This window comes from Corylus avellana, chromosome 5 (assembly GCF_965113065.1).
Source record: "Corylus avellana chromosome 5, dhCorAvel1.hap1.2, whole genome shotgun sequence".
Taxonomy (NCBI): Eukaryota; Viridiplantae; Streptophyta; class Magnoliopsida; order Fagales; family Betulaceae; genus Corylus; species Corylus avellana.
Window position 1 is genome coordinate 21,067,436 of NC_142494.1, and position 18,549 is coordinate 21,085,984.

At 36.8% G+C, this 18,549-nt stretch overlaps 3 protein-coding genes across 3 annotated transcripts; 2 read left to right on the forward strand and 1 right to left on the reverse strand.

Annotated features, from left to right (window-relative positions):
• Nucleotides 1-1,644: 1,644 nt before the first annotated feature.
• On the forward strand, nucleotides 1,645-2,989 carry EXL3 (EXORDIUM like 3). The gene has a single exon (XM_059594091.2). The coding sequence runs from the start codon at nucleotides 1,718-1,720 to the stop codon at nucleotides 2,729-2,731; it is 1,014 nt and encodes a 337-aa protein (XP_059450074.1). The 5' UTR covers nucleotides 1,645-1,717; the 3' UTR covers nucleotides 2,732-2,989.
• Nucleotides 2,990-5,622: 2,633 nt separating this feature from the next.
• Nucleotides 5,623-9,758, reverse strand: LPA2 (low psii accumulation2). The gene is made up of 2 exons (XM_059594411.2): nucleotides 9,265-9,758; nucleotides 5,623-6,090 (listed from the first exon to the last, which is right to left on the reverse strand). The coding sequence occupies exons 1-2, from the start codon at nucleotides 9,683-9,685 to the stop codon at nucleotides 5,945-5,947; spliced, it is 567 nt and encodes a 188-aa protein (XP_059450394.2). The 5' UTR covers nucleotides 9,686-9,758; the 3' UTR covers nucleotides 5,623-5,944.
• Nucleotides 9,759-11,547: 1,789 nt separating this feature from the next.
• LOC132183234 (DNA photolyase) lies at nucleotides 11,548-18,129 on the forward strand. Its single transcript, XM_059596637.2, has 14 exons — nucleotides 11,548-11,947; nucleotides 12,822-12,955; nucleotides 13,053-13,202; nucleotides 13,317-13,428; nucleotides 13,523-13,826; nucleotides 14,600-14,813; nucleotides 15,011-15,100; nucleotides 15,244-15,499; nucleotides 15,685-15,797; nucleotides 16,672-16,770; nucleotides 16,859-16,906; nucleotides 17,024-17,134; nucleotides 17,429-17,519; nucleotides 17,696-18,129. Exons 1-14 carry the CDS (start codon nucleotides 11,701-11,703, stop codon nucleotides 17,794-17,796), a joined length of 2,070 nt encoding a protein of 689 aa, XP_059452620.2. The 5' UTR covers nucleotides 11,548-11,700; the 3' UTR covers nucleotides 17,797-18,129.
• The last annotated feature ends 420 nt before the right edge of the window (nucleotides 18,130-18,549 follow it).

Sequence of the window (18,549 nt, forward strand, 5' to 3'; positions counted from 1 at the left end):
TTTTGAGGAGTTGAAAAAAAAAAAAATTGACCTTTTTTTTTTTTTTTACATGTCCATACAAAAGGGGGAGAGAGATTCGAACTAGTGATCTCCGCTTTATTAGTCGTGGTCCTAGCCGATTGAACTACATCTTGTGGACAAAAATTGACGCATTTTACTATGAGTTGTAAGAAAAATCTCGTGTTACTATTTTCTTTTCTTTTTTATTTATTTTTATTTGTTTTTATTCCATGCTGAAATGACTTTTTTTACTATGAATTATAAGAAAAATCTCGTATTTCTATTTTATTTTTGTTTCATGTTGAAAGGACAAGAAAAGCTAGATTTGTGCAATATTCTTATATAAGTTATTTTCCTACTCTTTTGTTTTTCTCTTCCTCTTTTCTTAGGTGCCCTTGTCAAATGTGGTATCAATCCCTGTCCAATTTCTAGGCACCAAGCTACTGCCAAGATTGTACTATTTCTAACATTTTTCTTTTTGAAGAAAAGACGTATAGCCACCATTCATGATCAGATCACTGTACATTTGCCGAAGGAAAAAAAAGAAAAAAAGAAAAAAGAAATCATACAATTTTGATTATGCTACGAGTTGCAATGATTTTGAAATGTTAATTAAAATCCAAATAACAAAAGAACATTCTCTCTTCTAATTAAGTATACTCATTAGAGCATCCTCGAGGGCCAACAACAGAAAATCTTCCTACTTGTGCAAAAGACGCTCTTGTACAGTACAACCTTAATGGGGTGTGATTAACATCCTCGTTAATGTTAAATTCTCAATTAGTTGTCTAAAAAAATTAAGCTTCTTTTTTCTAACCAATCACCTAAATTAGTGTCCTAAAGAGTACGTAAAGCTTATATGGGACAAAAAAGTTGATGCCATATCATATGATCCTCGTAGAAGTCTAAGATAGTGGTCGGATCAATATATAATTATATGTTTGGAGACGAGCATTAATTGTTTAAGAGAACGATAAAGGAAACGTAGCAAATTTAATAGTGAGGATAGGGGTCGGTTTGGGTCGGGTCAAGTTATTATTATTATTTTTTTTTCTGTCATGGGCCAAACAAATGAAACTTGTCTTTCATGTACAGCGGAGGAACACAACAACAAAACGAGCCTAAATTTCAATTGTCGCCATAAAAACAAACGAAAACGGAACACCTTATCCCAGCAGCACCTGATCTTGACACATAATGCTTCGCCAGGTGGCAACACTTGGACGCAAGTTGGGGTCAAGTAGCTGGGGCCTGGACCACAGGCACCGTTCATTCTGGCCCACCCAGGAACAGAGAATAATCGAAATCCCCGTATTGCCCCTCCCCACCCATTTCCCGCGCTACAATGCGCGCAAAATGGTACAAGGTTAGAGATCCATATCGGATCAGACGAGGACACACACCATCATCATGATCATGATCAACATCATGATGCTCCTCTACCCTACCCCACTCGCTGTTCTGTAGGCCCCACTTTGAGAATCTATCTGTCCTCCATTACCCGCAAATCAATGCCTCTCAATTTTTTTTTTCTTTTTTCTTTTCAATGATTTAAATTGGAATTTTTTTTTTTTTTTTTTTTAAAAAAAAACTCCTCTCACTCACAAGTTGTAAGCCCCCTCTATAATCCTCCGCAACATAAATAGCCTCACTGACAACCATTGCTTAGCATTTTGAACTCCAAAAAATACACTCTCTCTCACTCTCGATCGCTAAGATGCGCTATCCGGCTTTCCTCCCCCTCGCCGTGCTTATCCTAATCGTCTTCATCAGCCCGGCGATTGGGTGGCGGCCATGGCCTCACAACAAAACCGAAGCCTACGATTCAATCTACGGAGGGTCCAAGAAATACGAGGGCTCGTCGGAGTTTGTCCACTTAAAGTACCACATGGGACCGGTCCTGACCGCCAACATCACCGTCCACACAATCTGGTACGGCATTTGGCAGAGGAACCAGAAGAAGATCATCCGCGAGTTCATCAACTCCATCTCCGCCGTAGATTCCAAGCACCCCTCCGTGTCGGGGTGGTGGAAGACGGTGCAGCTCTACACGGACCAGACGGGCGCCAACATTTCCCGGACGTTGCGTTTAGGCGAAGAGAAAAACGACCGCTTCTACTCGCACGGGAAACGACTCACGCGCTTGTCCATACAGTCCGTGATCAAGAGCGCCGTAACGGCCAGGACAAAACCGTTGCCGGTTAATCCGAAGAGTGGGCTCTACCTTCTGCTCACATCTGATGACGTGTACGTCCAGGATTTCTGCGGTCAAGTGTGTGGGTTCCACTATTTCACATTCCCGTCCATTGTAGGGTACACGTTGCCGTACGCTTGGGTGGGGAACTCGGCGAAGCTGTGTCCCGGAGTGTGCGCGTACCCGTTCGCCGTTCCGGATTACATCCCGGGGCTGAAGCCGCTAAAGTCACCGAACGGCGACGTAGGGATCGACGGGATGGTGAGCGTGATTGGGCACGAGATCGCCGAGCTGGCATCGAACCCGTTGGTGAACGCGTGGTACGCCGGGCAGGACCCGAGCTTCCCGGTCGAGATTGCGGATTTGTGCGAGGGGATCTACGGCACCGGCGGCGGTGGGTCGTACACTGGTCAGCTCTTCAACGGGGAGGATGGCGCCACGTTTAACATGAACGGGATCCGACGGCGGTTCTTGGTTCAGTGGCTTTGGAACCATGTGGTTAATTATTGTACCGGCCCAAATGCATTGGATCAGTAAAAAAAAAAATATCTCTCCTTCTCATCAGTTTCTCTGATTTTGTGTATTTGGGCTTTCAATTTTCTTTTTCTTTTCTCTTTCGTGTCTTATCGTGGGTTTTGAGTTTTGGGAGTGATTAGTTAAGGTAGTTAAGTTTGTTAATTATGTAATAATTAATATTATTGTATACTGTCTTTGTATACAAAATTAGATGGGTGTTCCCGCCTCATTTGAAGTCCCGTTTGGTGGTGATCTTAAAAGAAATTATTATTATTATTATGATTAAATACTTTTGTTCAAAATTTTGAAATGCGTAAAACAATTTGCTAAATGAAGGCTCAGTAGTAGCTCTACGCTCTGCGAGTGGTAAATGCACAATACTCGCGCCACTTCATTTGGTGGGGCCCTTTGGGTATGTTAACTCAACGTGTTTTATTTGTATCATACTAAGAATGATGTGGCTTTTAAAATTATTATTGAATCAAAATTTAATCTACGTGTTTTACTTGTATCATACTAAAAATGATGTGGCTATTAAAATTACCATTGAATCAAAATTTAATAATAATAAATCATAAGTTCAATAATAATTTTAATAACTACATCATTCTTAATAAAATATAAATAAATCACTATAAATCCGCCGCGACAAATACGATAAGGAACAGGAACAGGAACATTGTTGTATCCTCGTCTGTGTGAACAGTGGTTTCTCTCTTATTTATTTATTTATTATTTAATTTGTTTTATAATAAAAAGATATTTGTTAAAAGCAAAACTGGTCCCACTTTTAGCGAACCATGCATAAAATGTAATGTAAACAACCCCGGGACGTAGCTTTAGCATACTTTAGGGACCCACGTACTATTTCTTTTAGCCATTTTCTAAGCAAACTTTATAGGAATTTGCGCCATAAGGGGGTATGATATAATAATGTTTTTCTTTCCTTTTTTTGAATTGAAAGGCTTTTTCTTTCTCTAGAGGGCCGAGTTTTGGTACGTACTTTAAAACAAAAGGGACCAATTGGTTAGGATAACCCACAAAAAGAGAAAAAAAACAAAAAAAAAAAAAGGTGAAAAAAAGGGTCATCAAGTGCTAATACAAGTTTTCACTCTCTGGGGTGGTATCCCAGAGAGGAAGAGTTTGAGAAGTTGTAGACAAAAGTATATTAATTGCAAATGATATGGACAAGCAAGTTGCAGGGTGTCTCTTTCTTTTCTAAAAGTGAATGCTCTTCCACACATCGTTATCTCAATGAGAAAGCAAGTTTTTACTCTTTTTAAGTTTTTGTTGGTAACGCTTCTTGGAAGGTGTTTTTCGGTTTTTGTTTGAACGAGAGCGTAGATAATTTCGAGTGTTTTGTGTTTTATATTATGTGTTAGTGTTTTTGTTTTTGAAAAGCAAAGAAATTAATGCATATAATCGAGATGATGTATTGGCAAAGTTCAAAACCGGACACGTTTTAGGCAAAAGGTGACTTTTGAGGGAGACAGTAGACACACAAGAATCAAGGCCATAAAATCAAAGCCTAAATTTGATTAGATTATTTGTGCATCTCGTTTATTTATTTATTTTTTTTTTTATTTGATTGGCTTGGGCAGTTGGGCTTATACACTACTCAAGGGACAAACATTCCCCATTTCCATTTGGGTACGTACAAGTGTGTATCTTAGTGTAAAATTATTACATTAATGAACAATACTTGTACGGGGAAAAGTCAATGATAATTTAACTTATTGGGTCGTATATCACATGTGAATTTTCCTCTTTTGTGCCCTACAACTACAAACCACAAAAACAAAAACCCATTGGATAATTGTCAAAACAAATCAGTAATTGCAGCCTTTTCTTTTTCAAATATTGGTAGATGTTGGAGCCTGGAGGCTTTAGCATATTTCACCTAATGTTCAAATGGGATTCTTGTTGAACAAGTTTGGGTATAACCCCACACAAAAATAAATAAATATATATATATATATATATATATATATATATATATAAAAGACAAATTGGGTTGAAGACCCAAAATGATGTGGGTTGAAAGTCGTTGGTAAACGAATTTTGGGGCAAACCAGCTGGCTCTCACTTCTTATACATTTGACCACTCTTATTAAGAGTAGGTTGAATGCTGCTCCTTAAAGTGCACCACTTAAATATCATTCATTTGTTGTTGTTGAAACTTGGAAGGATATTTTATAACATAGTTCTAGAATTGATTAATAGCTGGCATCCGCGGAAAGCAATAGCGGCGCCTGAGCTTTGCTCTTTGACCTTAATCTCTTGTGTGTGTGTGTTTTTTTTTATTGGAAAATGGGTAGTATAGGATTGGCATGAGGATATTAGGCCATTAGGTTAAGTGGGGAATTCGCAAGCGTTTTTTTTAAGTTGGTTGAATCATAGCCTGATTTCAGCCACTTTGAGGGTTGTTGACTCCAACTCATGGGCAGACCTCCTAAGCTTTTTCCACAGGACCACCACTCTTGGTTTGTTAGTCTCTTTTGTGTTTAAAATAATATGCACTCAAAGTCTACAATTTTCTCTTCCTCAACCTATTATTATTATTATAAGTAGTACATGGCTGTAATTTTCTTACTTAGGCTCCTATAACTTTTGAATGGGCCATAAAGGTACAGCTTGAAACATAGTTTAATCTTAATATTTAGCTCCTTGCATGTGCACATAGGCGAAGTAATTAGAGAGTTGGTGCAAATTGATTAAGCATTAAATGGGGAAGGAGGGAGCAATTATTAGAAGAGGGGACCTCAGCCTGAATGTCATCTAATTCTCATACAACTTTGATGAATTGACACCTAGAAACTTTTAATGGATTAAGATCTACACCCAACTGGAAAGCTGCATTCTAATGATTGGGTTGTCTCACAAAAACTGGCCTTCACCAAAAATATAAGTCATTAACACCATCAACAACCACCAACCATTGAAATATAACTCATAATTTCAATCACTAGCTACCAGCCACGTATGAATGAACTTAAAGAGAAGATCCCACTGGATGCAATAGATAGATGCATCACAAGTACAGCCTAAGGAAACTCATCAATTGATGGCACACAGAATTGCTTAAACTAGATAATTTCTTATCTCATTCATCTTTCTATCAAGCATGACAGGCACAATTGTCCAACCTAAAGAAACTAAGTAAATACTCACTTGGAAAATGTAACAAATTTCTCCTTGTAGAACCTGAAAATATCAGTCTATATTAGCTAAATATCATTTCCCACCTTTAACTTGATCATTCTGCTGGTACTTCAATACTCCATAAGCTACTGTTCCAGCAACAAACAAGAACACTGTTGGAGTAAAGGATGGGTACAAGTACTTCACAAAGAATTTATCCCACTCTTCTGGTAGGAAGCCTGTAAATTAATGCAAATCAGCTAATCAGTTGCACTATGCAGGCACTATAAATATTAGCTTCAGAAATTTTCCAGAATTCGTATGTTATTTTATAAATTTTCTTTAAATCTAAAGCAAATATTAGACAAGAAACTGTTTTGGTCATATATGTGGAGGCAGTTGATCGGAGTGCATTATTTTTTAAGACTATCATTTGGGTTGCCGCCTTTGATTTTAATATTTCGATCGTTAATGTTTTTTTAGATCTTTTTTTTTACTTCTCACTAGGTGTCTCTCTTACATACTTCCTGTGTATTTAGGTTGTGCCTTTGTATTACAGCAATAGAGTTGCAAAAACAAGAAGAAAGACACAGAGAAAAATGAAAGTGTATATTCATTATGTTATCTAATACAAGCGATGCCTCATATTTATAATAACAAAACATAATCTAACTAAAACAAAACTAATTCATCCAGCTCATCTTGTTCCAGCTCATACAATAACTAACTTGCTCCAGCTCATCATGCTTGCTTGATAAGTTAATCTGCCGATACTCCCCCTCAAGATGAATTGTAGATGTTAAGAATATTCATCTTGGATAATAATTGATGAAAAGGAAAATTGCCAAGAGCCTTTGTTAAAAGGTCAGCTAGTTAATGTTTAGAAGCAACATGAAAAGTTCGAATGAGACCCAATGAATCTTCTTACAAATAAGATGACAGTCTATTTCAATATGTTTTGTTCTTTTATGATAAACTGGACTAGCAGCAATGTGTATGCTGCTTGACTATCACAAAACAAAAGGGCGGCCCAAGGATGTGAAAGTTAGAAATCATGAAGGAAAAAAGACACATTATCTCACTACATGTAGAAGCCATTGATCGATATTCAGCTTCTACAGTAGAGCGAGAGAAGGCGTTTTGTTTCTTAGATTTCCATGAGATAAGGGTATCTCCTAAGAAAATACAATAACCGGTAATTGATCTTTGTGTAACAGGGCAACTGGCTCAATCTGAATCACAAAAAGCCTTTGATTGAAAGGTAAAAGAAAAAGGAAAAAATAATCTTGACCAGGAGAAGCTTCAATTTACCATAAAACACGATGAGCAACATCAAGATGAGTTTGGTGAGGTTGATCCATAAACTGGCTAAGAACTTGCATAGAATAAGAAATGTTTGTTCTAGTAATCGTCAAATACAACAAACGACCAATTAGCCTCCTATAATTGGTGGGATCCTCATGCAAAACACCTTCGGTGCGTGAAAACTTCACATTAGATTCCATAGGAAATTTTGCAGGCTTTACAACAAGAAAACCAGAATCTTGAGAATCTCAAGAGCATATTTGCGTTAGCTGACTGAAATTCCTTAAACACTTCTAGCAATCTCCAACCCAATAAACTTTTTAAGGAACCGAGATCCTTATGTCTAAATTGTGCATTGAGGAATTGGGTGAGATTTGCTTGCATTGATAATATCATCAACATAGACCAATGAAGCTATGTAAGAAGAGCCTTGCAAACGTGTAAACAAAGAAAAATGTAATTTGGATTGCACATAAGCAATGTGTATGAGAATTTTGAAAACCATTGTCTAGATGCCTGCTTTAATCCATATAGAGATTTATTTGATTTGCAAACTTGAGACTCCCCTTGCTAGCAAAACCTAGAGGTAATTGCATGTATATATACTTCTTCATTCAAGTTCCCATGAAGAAAAGCATTGTTAATGTCCAATTGATGTAAATTCCACTGCTTGGCTGCGGTAAGGCAAGAAGACAACAAACTGTGGTGAGTTTTGCAACAGGTGAAAAAGTCTTGTAGCAATCAAGACCTTTACATTGAGTATATCCTTTTGTCGTACAAATCTTTCCATTTTCCAATTCGATCTGATCCATTCGTTCGTAGAGCTATTACTCGATTGCAGAGATTTTTGGAACACCTCTAACAGAGGGACAAATAGTAAATTTTGAAAGAACTTATTGTAAACCTCTTTTAGATATGAATCTATTTGATTCAGAGGCGAAGAACTTCCAGCAGTATCTCAATTTCAATTCAAACATGGGTTTGATTCACAATCCATGTTATGATATATATTTACCATCCAAAAAGAGGAAAAAACGGAGTCTTTGTCTAAAGAAATGCCATGAGAAAGGGCTACAAGACAAGCTTTGTAATGTTATATGTTACCATAAGCTTCATACTTGATTTTATATGGTAACCACCTACATCCAGTGGGATGTTTACTTGGTCGTAAATCAGTGAGAGTCCAAGTATGATTCTTCACAAGAGCCTGAATTTCATCTTGCACAGCCTCACGCCAATGAGAATATTTGGCAGCTTGATGGAAAAATTGAGGTTCAAAATGTGATCAGCAGATTAGCTTGTCAAGTAAGCAAGATGTGCTAGACGAATTAGTTTTGTATTAGTTGGATTTTGTTATTCTTTATTATTGTTTCACTACTTGTATAAATATGAGCCATCGCTTGTATCAGTTAACATAATGAATTATACACATTCATTTTCCTCTCCATTCTTCTTTCGTCTTTGTTTCTCTTCTTGTTTCCACAACCCTGTTAATGTAATATGGTACTTTTTAATGACTTTGCAATTACTTAAAAAAAAAATTAGAAAAAAAAAAAAAAATTGATGTGGCAGACATGTTGCTGTACGATTAACTAGTAATCCTGCAGCTCTGGTATTAAAAAAGAAAAACAAAAAAGGCAGAACACAATGAGAAGGCAGTGATAAGATATAGCTGAATAAAACATGTATGCATTCCAAGAAAGCAAAAAAAGATTAACTATGCATGATTGGAACATGACCCAAACAGGCTAATAGCATAGCAGCCCCTTTGAAATTGGGAGCCCCTTTAATAGTGTCAATCCCCAGTCCCAATCTGTTTCAATTTTTCTTTTCCTGAACCAGCTTGGATGATCTGAATTCCTAACTCTTTATAACCACCATATCCTAAGTTAGTTTCCTGAAATCGCAGCGGATTTTTCAACTAAATTACTGCAAGCATACTAACTAAAATGGCTACTCATCTTCAACATCAGCATTAAAAAAAAACTACAATCCTTAAACCTATGCCTCAAGGCCCACAAATTTAAAGCCAATTCAGAATTTCATGTACTCAACATCAGTGTCAAAACAAATTTCAAGCTTAAAAAACTAAGAACAAGAATTCATACCCGAGGCCGCGAGAGCAATGCCCTCGACGAGAATGATTCCGCCGAGTCCCAACCAAGCAAGAAGAAAAGCACTCTCATTCCTGTTCTCCTCCTTCGCCTTAACCCTATCTTCTTGATTCACAAAAGCCTTGGGTTTCTCAACCGGCGACCGCCTGATTATCGAAGCCCTCGTATTTGGTTTGCTAGAAGGCCGTGATGATGAGGACGGCCCAAACCCCAGCCCAGATGAGCCGGTTTTCTTTGGTGGGGTTGCAACAGAGGCGGTCTCATCGGCGTTGGTCGTGGGTTTCTGGGATTCTGATGGGTTCTGGGACTTGACAGTGAGTGTGGGTTTGGTGGGTGAGTGGCAAAGTGGCGTGTGAGGAAGATGGTGATAGGGATTGTTGGTGAAGGAAGATGCGAAGTGGATATGTAGCGCCATTTTCAGTTTAGTTGGTTATGAAGGAATCATCTGTTGTGGTTTTTGTGTGGTGTTTTGTGTGTTTCTGATAATGTCATTCGCCTCCCATGATTTTTTTCACAATAGCAAAGATGTGGTCTCTCGTAATTATACTTTGGCCCATTCAATTATTCTGTAATTACACTGATATCCTTTACCATTTTTTTTTTCTTACAATAGCAAAGATGTGGTCTCTTTTCTTTTCTATTTTTAAGGAAAATATTTCAATCTTCATTCAAAATTGAACAACCTATCTTTGATACTTTGGAACTCCCTTGTTTTGGATTTGCCAACGGGCGCAGTAGTTCCAAGTATTTTTTGTACCTTTGCGTAGTTAGAAACTCTTGACAACCGGAGGATATGATCCCTAGCATTCTGGCTTGTGTTTCGGTTTAAGAAGATTGATATTTTGTTTTTATTCAATTTTTGTGTCGAATCCTTCTCATATAGGTTCAACAACTCCAACAACTTGCACCATTCTAGAGAATTTGCCTTGCACAATTGTAAGCTATCATCAACCCAAAAAAAACAAACAAAAAAATGATCGTGAGCCTTTTGAGTCTCCACCACATACCTAAATGGGTCGATTAATGGGCATGAAAGACAATTTAAAAGTCATTAGAGATGGTAAAACCAATTTTGTTCCTTAAGGAATATATATTTCTCAATTTAGGAGAATAGCTATTGAGAATCGTTATTCTCGGGCACAATGTGCTACTAAATAAATTGAAAGAGTCTATTTTCTATACCAAATGTACCCTAAAGTTTTAGAGAATATGTTTGTTTGGAAGTGAACTCACACTCAAATATGAATCATAAATTTCAAAAATCAATGTATATATATATATATATATATAGGGAAAACCTTCTATCAGGTCCATCTGCAAAAGTGATGTTTTGCAGCATCCAATAGAAGGTATACACATCAGCTGGTTACACCTGATAGAATAGGAGCAAAAACATTGGATTTTTTCTTTCTCTCCCACTTTCTCTTCTTCTCTGGTTTGTCTTCACCGAAAATTTTATTTTATTTTCTTCTCTGCCAGTGGGTTTGGTGTGAACCACGGCTAGGTCTGGCCGTAACCCAGCTGTGAGTCATCTCCTCCAGCATCGTCAGTCATCTCCTCCAGTGCCATGAGTCACCTTTTTTCGGCTTCTAGGGTGATAAAATCTTTAAAAGGGTTCCCCACCTACCTCCAGGTTTTAGATTTGAATCAAAAAACGAGTTTTGAGGCTGATCACAATCGAAAGAGGCATTATAAACTGGTTTTGAGGTAGGTCACAGTCGGCCAAACCCACGGTGTTGTAGGTTTGGCTGGCCGGTGGTGTTTTGTTCTTTGATCTTGTGTGTTTGTTCTCACTTTCATTTTTTTTTTAAACATTTTTCTTAAATTAATGATGTGTCAAATGGTGATTAGATACTGTAAAATGGCTGGTTTACACCGGGACATGATAGTAGGGGCTCTCATAATGCTTGAAATTTGTACCAAGTATGGGCTTTATGAAGGAAAAAAAAAAAAAAAAAAGACAAAAACTTTGAATTTTTTCACATAACTGAATTCTAAATGTGCATAAGAATTTGTACTAAAAGCAAAAACAAATTTCTAACCAAACAAAGCCGACTGAGCATGTTTTTTTTTTTTTACAGATTGCAGCCGCTACTCTCCCATAAAAATCTACAAAAATAATTTGTTAAAATGGCTAACGATTTGAATAAATGATGTGAGAAACTATTTGCGTAAATAAATTTTGAATTTTTTTAACCACACAGTAACAGTACAGTAAGTTGCATATAAAATCTCTGTTTTACACCTATTCACACACTCATCACTCTCGCACACTCGTAAAGGAGAACCAACAATTAGTTGCATTTGTTCTCCACCACAGAACGCTTGCACCTCCTTCTTTCAACTCAAATTTCTTTTCTTTTTCCCCATTTGTTCTTGTTAAATGGATATGCGCACTTCCTTCACTCCTTCCCTCCCCCTCTTCCTCCAATGCCGCTCCTCGCCGCTTTCCCGCGCTTTCCCTCACTTTCCCTCCAGCCAAACACGCCCCTTTCCTCGCGAACCCCATGCCGTTGTCTCTCTTTCGGAGCCAAAATGACAGCGGCCGACACTAACGGCGCGGCCATCCTGTGGTTCAAGCACGACCTCCGCATCGACGATCACCCGGGACTCGTCGCCGCCTCCAAATATCGCTCTCTTGTCCCTCTCTACGTCTTCGATCACCGCATCCTTTCCCGTGAGTTTCATATATATGTTTATGTGTATGATTGTGTATGTTTGATTGTTTGGTTGGTTGCACCTTTTAAAATTTGAATGTTGGTTTAGAGGTGGAAGCGGAGTTGGGAGATTTTCATGGCATTTGGATTTTAGAGTATTAACTTAATCGAATTGAGGTCAACAAGGGGGCGGGAAGTATTGGGAGGTTGATTTTTTGCGGTTCAGGTTAAGTTGGACGAATTTCAATTCTTAAGCTTGAAATTTGGTGAAATTTAGCCACAAGTTTTGGTAAAAGATTGAAAATTCGTATTTGGATTCTGGACTGGTGCCAAGTAAAGGGTTGGGTATCAATTAGCAATTTAAAATTTAAAGTTGGAAAGAAATTGACTAATTGAGCTTTGTTATAGGAATTCAGTCATTCTGTATTGTATTCCAGCAATATCAACCATTATATTGTAGTGCCTCCATCTAGGCACTTATATAAAGTAGTGAAGAGAACGGAGAAGATTGATCATCGAGGTGGAATTAGATGCAAGCATACACCAATGCTTGGCTTTGGAATTATTTCCTACTTGTTGCTCGAAAAACATACACCATCTATATTATATAGTCATTGACTGTGTGGATTGATTCAGTAATTTAATATAATATGAATAAGAGAAATGTGAATTTCAACTTTCTGGAAGAAGGAAAGGAAAAAAAAAGTGAAATCATAATATTTCAGGGTGCTACTTTAGGATAACCACTTCATAATTGTTGGAAGGCCTATGTCCTTCGTCCTGCTGTGCGTTTTATTTGATTGTAGACCATACTGGTCAGTCTTCTTATGCGATAGTTAATCAATGTGCTATTACATTTAATTTAGCATGTCAATTATTTCAATAAATGCGCAGGTTTTTCTGATGAAGTGCGAGAAATGGTTCTTTTTGCGGTTGAAGATCTAAGAAAGTCATTGAAGGATCTGGGTTCTGATCTGATGATCAGGTTTGGAAGTGCAGAAAATGTCATACGAGAACTTGTGAAAGAGGTTGTTACATGTTTGATTTGCTTACTGTGATATTTAATGATCTCGGCATAAGCTCATCAATTCATTTTGTTAAATTCATCACCGAGGATTCAAACAGGTGAAAGCTACCAATATATATGCTGAAGAAGAAGTAGAGTATGACCTACGTGTGATGATGGATGCAGTCAAAGAGGCCTTGGAAACAGTGTATTGTCAGGATGGTAGTGCAAAAGTTGCTTTGTGGCAGACTCCATTTTTTGATATCAAGGTAATTATGTTTGCCTTGCTCTAGTTTTGGTTGGTTATCCGAAATTATGATTTATTTTTATTGTGTGGTTGAATATGTATAGTAATTTATTCATGCACGCTTATGTTATTATAGAGCTTGAAGGACCTTCCTGCATCATATGATGACTTTAAGAAACTTCAATTCTCTATAACTTCACCACTTCCACCCCCAACATTACCTAGTGCGAAAATGGAACTGGATTGGGGTAAGTTCCCAAATTGTTGGTGTTGATTTCCTGAAAGTTCCCAATATGCAATCTGACCAACCCTAGGGAATATGATGACTGTGCTATGAATTAGGTCCTCTTCCCACTTTTGATGATTTGAAGGAATTTATGAATAGAAAGCGGTGCAAACCACAAAGAGTTTGGACTTCAATCAAGGAGACATCAGCTGAAAGCATACTGCAGAAAGAATTATTGGAGCCTGCAGAAATCAATCAAAAGGATTTAAGTTTTGGGCACATCAAGACAAAACGATTAGGTAAATCTGCTTTTGTCACACAAAAAGGAAATTTCGTGGGAGGTGGGACAAACACTGTGTTGAATGCGTTGGCTGCTTACTTGAGATATTTGGAGGGAACAGCTCGAGATGACTGGAAGGAGTATGTGGTGACCTTTTTTTTTTTTTTTTGCACTAGAATTATCACAAGGGTGTTGGAATTTGAATTTGAGTTTGACCCTCTGTTTGCACGCGCGCATATAAAATATAAAGTTATGCTGGCTTTGTTCTTATTTTATTTTTAATTTGTATATTGCTAATAGAACAACTCTTGGCATTAAAAAGAAGTTTATATAGCCATTTTCACCACTTGGGAGGGGTACTGCATATCTTTTCTCGCTGTCCTAAAACTTCATATTTGAGGAATTTTCTTCCTAACTTTGGTCTCATGGTATTGATCTTATTGAGCCTTCGTGTAAGTGAAGGAGGTATTATTCTCTTAGTAATATATGAATCACTTTGTAGGAAAAAATGTTTCCAACAGAAAATATGTATTAAATTTTTCCTTTTCTTTTTTTCCCTAAATTTTTGGAGGATATGCATCTGTATTCTAAGAAAAACACAGTTTGATGCCTGGGTATAGAAGGGTTCAGGCATTGCTGTTTTTATTTCAATTTTGGTTTTGTAAGTCAATTTTGTCATTCCTTGGCTACATAGACCTCCTATGGGTTAATTAGTTTTAGCTGGGTGACATGAAAATGACATATTTATACGTTTGCTAGGATGCCTTAATGCCCAGAGTGGATATTATTTGCTATGATTTCAAAAGAATGTTGTTTGTGAAGGGTAGAGTTAGCAATTAAAACCAATCACATGCTGTTAAAACTTTGGTTGTACATTAAAGGACATTTCCTTTTGGCTTGGTTTATTTTGCAGGGTACACGAAAGGGTCCGCACTGCTGAAACTCGGGATGGAGCATCATTTATTGCACTTTTTGGCCCTGCCCTTTATCTTGGCATCATATCTAGAAGGAGAGTGCATCATGAAGCTATCGTGTATGAGAAAGAACGAAATGCTGGATTTCTATCTCCTTTTGGATATTCAGCAGCCACTATTGCTGCAGCAATTGATGCTGTTTGCTCAATGGAGGTGCCAATTTTACAGTTTACTATATCAGTGATACACATTGTATTCTTTGGAGACATACCTTTTAAGGATGCTAATTATATTACTAGAACTATATTTTTTTTCATGTGCAAAGCATTTGTAACCATCTCAATTTTGTCTGTGTGTGTGTGTGGATTTTCATTTTATTTATCTCTCTATCTGCTTTTTTTTTTTTGCAGTGGTATTGGCTCATGGCTCTAAAAAGTCTTGTAAGCTATGATGAAACATTTTCTATTCGAATTTGGAGATGGAAGAGCTATCTAATTCAGGTTTACAATTGAAATATCATCCATGCATTTTGTAATTGATCTCCTATGTTTGGTCAAAGTGATTATGCCCTTTCAATACTAGCCAAGATTAGGTTGTGAATTTATGCAATTTAACCTTCCATTAAGAAATTATTCTTTTTCAGTACACAGTTTTCGGTCATGAAGGTCCTGCTATCCTTCTTGTGCATGGTTTTGGTGCTTTTTTGGAGCATTACCGTGATAATATATATGGTATAGCTGAAGGTGGAAAAAGAGTTTGGGCCCTTTCAATGTTGGGATTTGGCAAATCAGAAAAGCCAAATATTGTTTACACTGAGGTCATGTGGGCTGAATTACTCAGAGATTTTATTGTTGAAGTTGTCGGTGAACCAGTGCATCTTGTTGGTAACTCAATTGGTGGTATGTCCTGAAGTATGTGTACCTTGTATAGAACATCTGCTATAATTCTTCTTCTTCTCTCTCTCTCTCTCTCTCTCTCTCTCTCTCTCTCAGATGCATGGCATATGCACATATTATCATGTCTACTCATATGGTAGTTATTGCTCTTTGTTGGTAATCTAATTGTTACTATTCTCTATCTCTAGGTTATATTGTTGCTATTGTTGCATGTTTTTGGCATGCTTTGGCCAAATCTGTTGTCCTTATTAACAGTGCTGGCAATGTTACTCCAGGATACACTTCTGTGCTATTCACTAAAGTAAGTCTACATAAAAACTAGTTAAGCTTTCTATTTTTAAAGATGCATATCACAAACTTGTGAACTATTTGTTTGTTGTGCTTCCAAGTCAATTGTGGTCCATCTCACAGCTGTTGTTAAATTAGTAATGTTATATGTGGTTCTGTATCAGATTAGTAGTGTTGGAAATCTATTCCGAGTGCTATACACATACATAGCACACTTTTATACTGCTCTATCTCTAATAATTAGAGTTTTTTCTCCCAATTACCATGGTTTTCACACTTTGGAATAACGGATTTAAATGTTGGACTGGATATTCATGAAACGATTACAAACAAAAAATAACACTTGATTCAGAATTTGCTTCGGTCATTTGATGGTTTCTGTTGTATGGCTCTCGTCACGAAGTATCCCAAACAATGTGAGACTAATAATATTAGAAAATGAAATATCCTTTCCATCATACTCACTTTTGGTCATAATTTCATATAAATGTATATGTGTATGTCTGTCTTGATAAGTGCGTGAGCTGCTGGATTGATAAGTATATGCAGTATAATATAAAGGAATGTGCAAAATGAGATGGATAAGCAGCCAATAATTTGAGATACATTAACTGTAATGATCAAGTATTCCCCTTTTTCTTTTTCTTTTTCTGGATACAACTTAAAATACTATGTATTGAGTAAATAATTATCATTTTGCTAACCCATTGTTTGCTCCACACTCATACTATGGGATTTTTTTGCTAAATACTGTATTCCAGTGCTATAGTTCCATTGTACTGTAAGCCAGCACTTTCATTTCAATTGATTTACTGCATATTTTTCATTCTACAGTCAAATTATGATATCCAAATATTTCATGTCTTAGTAATTCAAAATTGTTTCAGGAGAGAGAAACTTCTGGGGCTTCATGGTTGGGTGCTCGACTTCTTTTGTTCTACTTGAGGTTGAGACTTAAGGACCTAGTGAAGAATTGTTATCCAACTGTAAGTATGCCTTTATTGCTGTTCAACTTACACATGTTGCTTCTGGAATATCTGTGCCATTTTGATCTTTCTACATCTTGCTTTGCAGAAGCGAGAGCGAGCAGATGATAGGCTTATTAATGAAATGCTAAGAGCAGTATCCTCTTAATTAATGGAAAGTTGTATATATATATATATAGCAATTGGTGTTGACTTCCTATTAGGTTCTGAAGAAATTTCTTGTTTAACCAAACATTACCTTAACATGAAGTAGTCATATGATCCTGGTGTGCCGGTGGTTTTGGAAAGCATTTTCAGCTTCAATCTCTCCATTCCTTTAAATTATCTCTTGGAAGGATTCGAGGATAAGGTTCTTATTATACAGGTAACTCAGTAACATGCAGAAAGAGTATAGCTTCTGGCTGTGTCATTCATGGCTGACTGTCCATTAAAATTACAAGAAATGTTACATATACTTTCAAATGCTTATTCCCAAGTGTTTACTCTTTAATGTGACAATGAAAATCACCATTATTGTGAAATATATAGATTAAATTATCCAAAATTTAATGGTGATTTTCACTGCCATATAGGGAGTAAGCACAGGGAAGTACATCAGCATTTCTGTAAAATTACTTGATAGTTGTTTCTTTTAACACTTTTTTTTCTTAACTACTAGGGGATGAAAGATCCAATCTCTGACTCCAAGTCCAAACTGGCAATGGTGAAAGAGCATTGTGGTGGAGTTGCAATCAAGGAATTGGATGCTGGTAACTAAATACTTTATCCTGAAACTTTGTTGCTTCTTTAGTTCTTTTCCTTTCCCTTTCCCTGGTTGTCTGCCCTACGCCTCCTTCCCCTTAAGAAAAACAACCAGTTCTGGCACTGGTAAAATGGTGTTGTAGCTTCCTCCGATTTGATGAAAATCATCTTGTTGATATCGCAGGCCATTGCCCGCAAGATGAGCTGCCGGAGGAAGTGAATTCTATAATCTGTGAATGGGTAGCGTCAGTCCAAAGTAAACTTCCTGCTGAGAGCCTCTTGTAGATAGAATTGGTGCTCTTCCGGATTATTATTCTTTTGGCCTCATAATTTTTATATTTGTTCCTTCTGTCTTTTGCCATCAATTTTGGCCTTTCATTTCTTTTGAATTTGTTGGTCGTCGCCAATCATCCATGTTCAGAATATATGGGCCAGGTCAAAATAAAAAGGGGGAAAAAAATTGATTATATACAACGTAGATCAGAAAACTTGTTGCACGTAGGAGCAATGACCAATGTGAATTGGATGGTCGTACTCTATTCTATGAAGATCTGCTGTAAAATTATTTTTGTATGCAATAATTCTCATCTAAGACTAATATACAATCATTTTGGATTCCTCATTGGCAATGATTTTTGAGATATAGTTTGTTAAATATGCATACATAATCCGATGAATAATACTCGAAGTTACTTTTGTATTTTACAATTATTTCACAGTGTTGATGTGGTATTCCTAACCAATCTTTAGATTAGTATAGTTAAAAATAATAATAATAATAATGACACATTAATTTGTAGGAAAAAAATGTAATATATACCATTACTCATTGAGAAATGCTAGACACTTTAATTCTATTCAACAAGGCAAATCTAACATTCCCAAATTCCCAATGGTTGATTTAGAGTGCCAAGTCAACATTGTTAGACAATTGTAAGATAAAAATATACTATATAGCATTACTCTTACTATGTATAAAATGCCAGCCTTTTGAATTTGCTTCTCCATGGCAGGAATTAAAAATGATATTAATTTCAA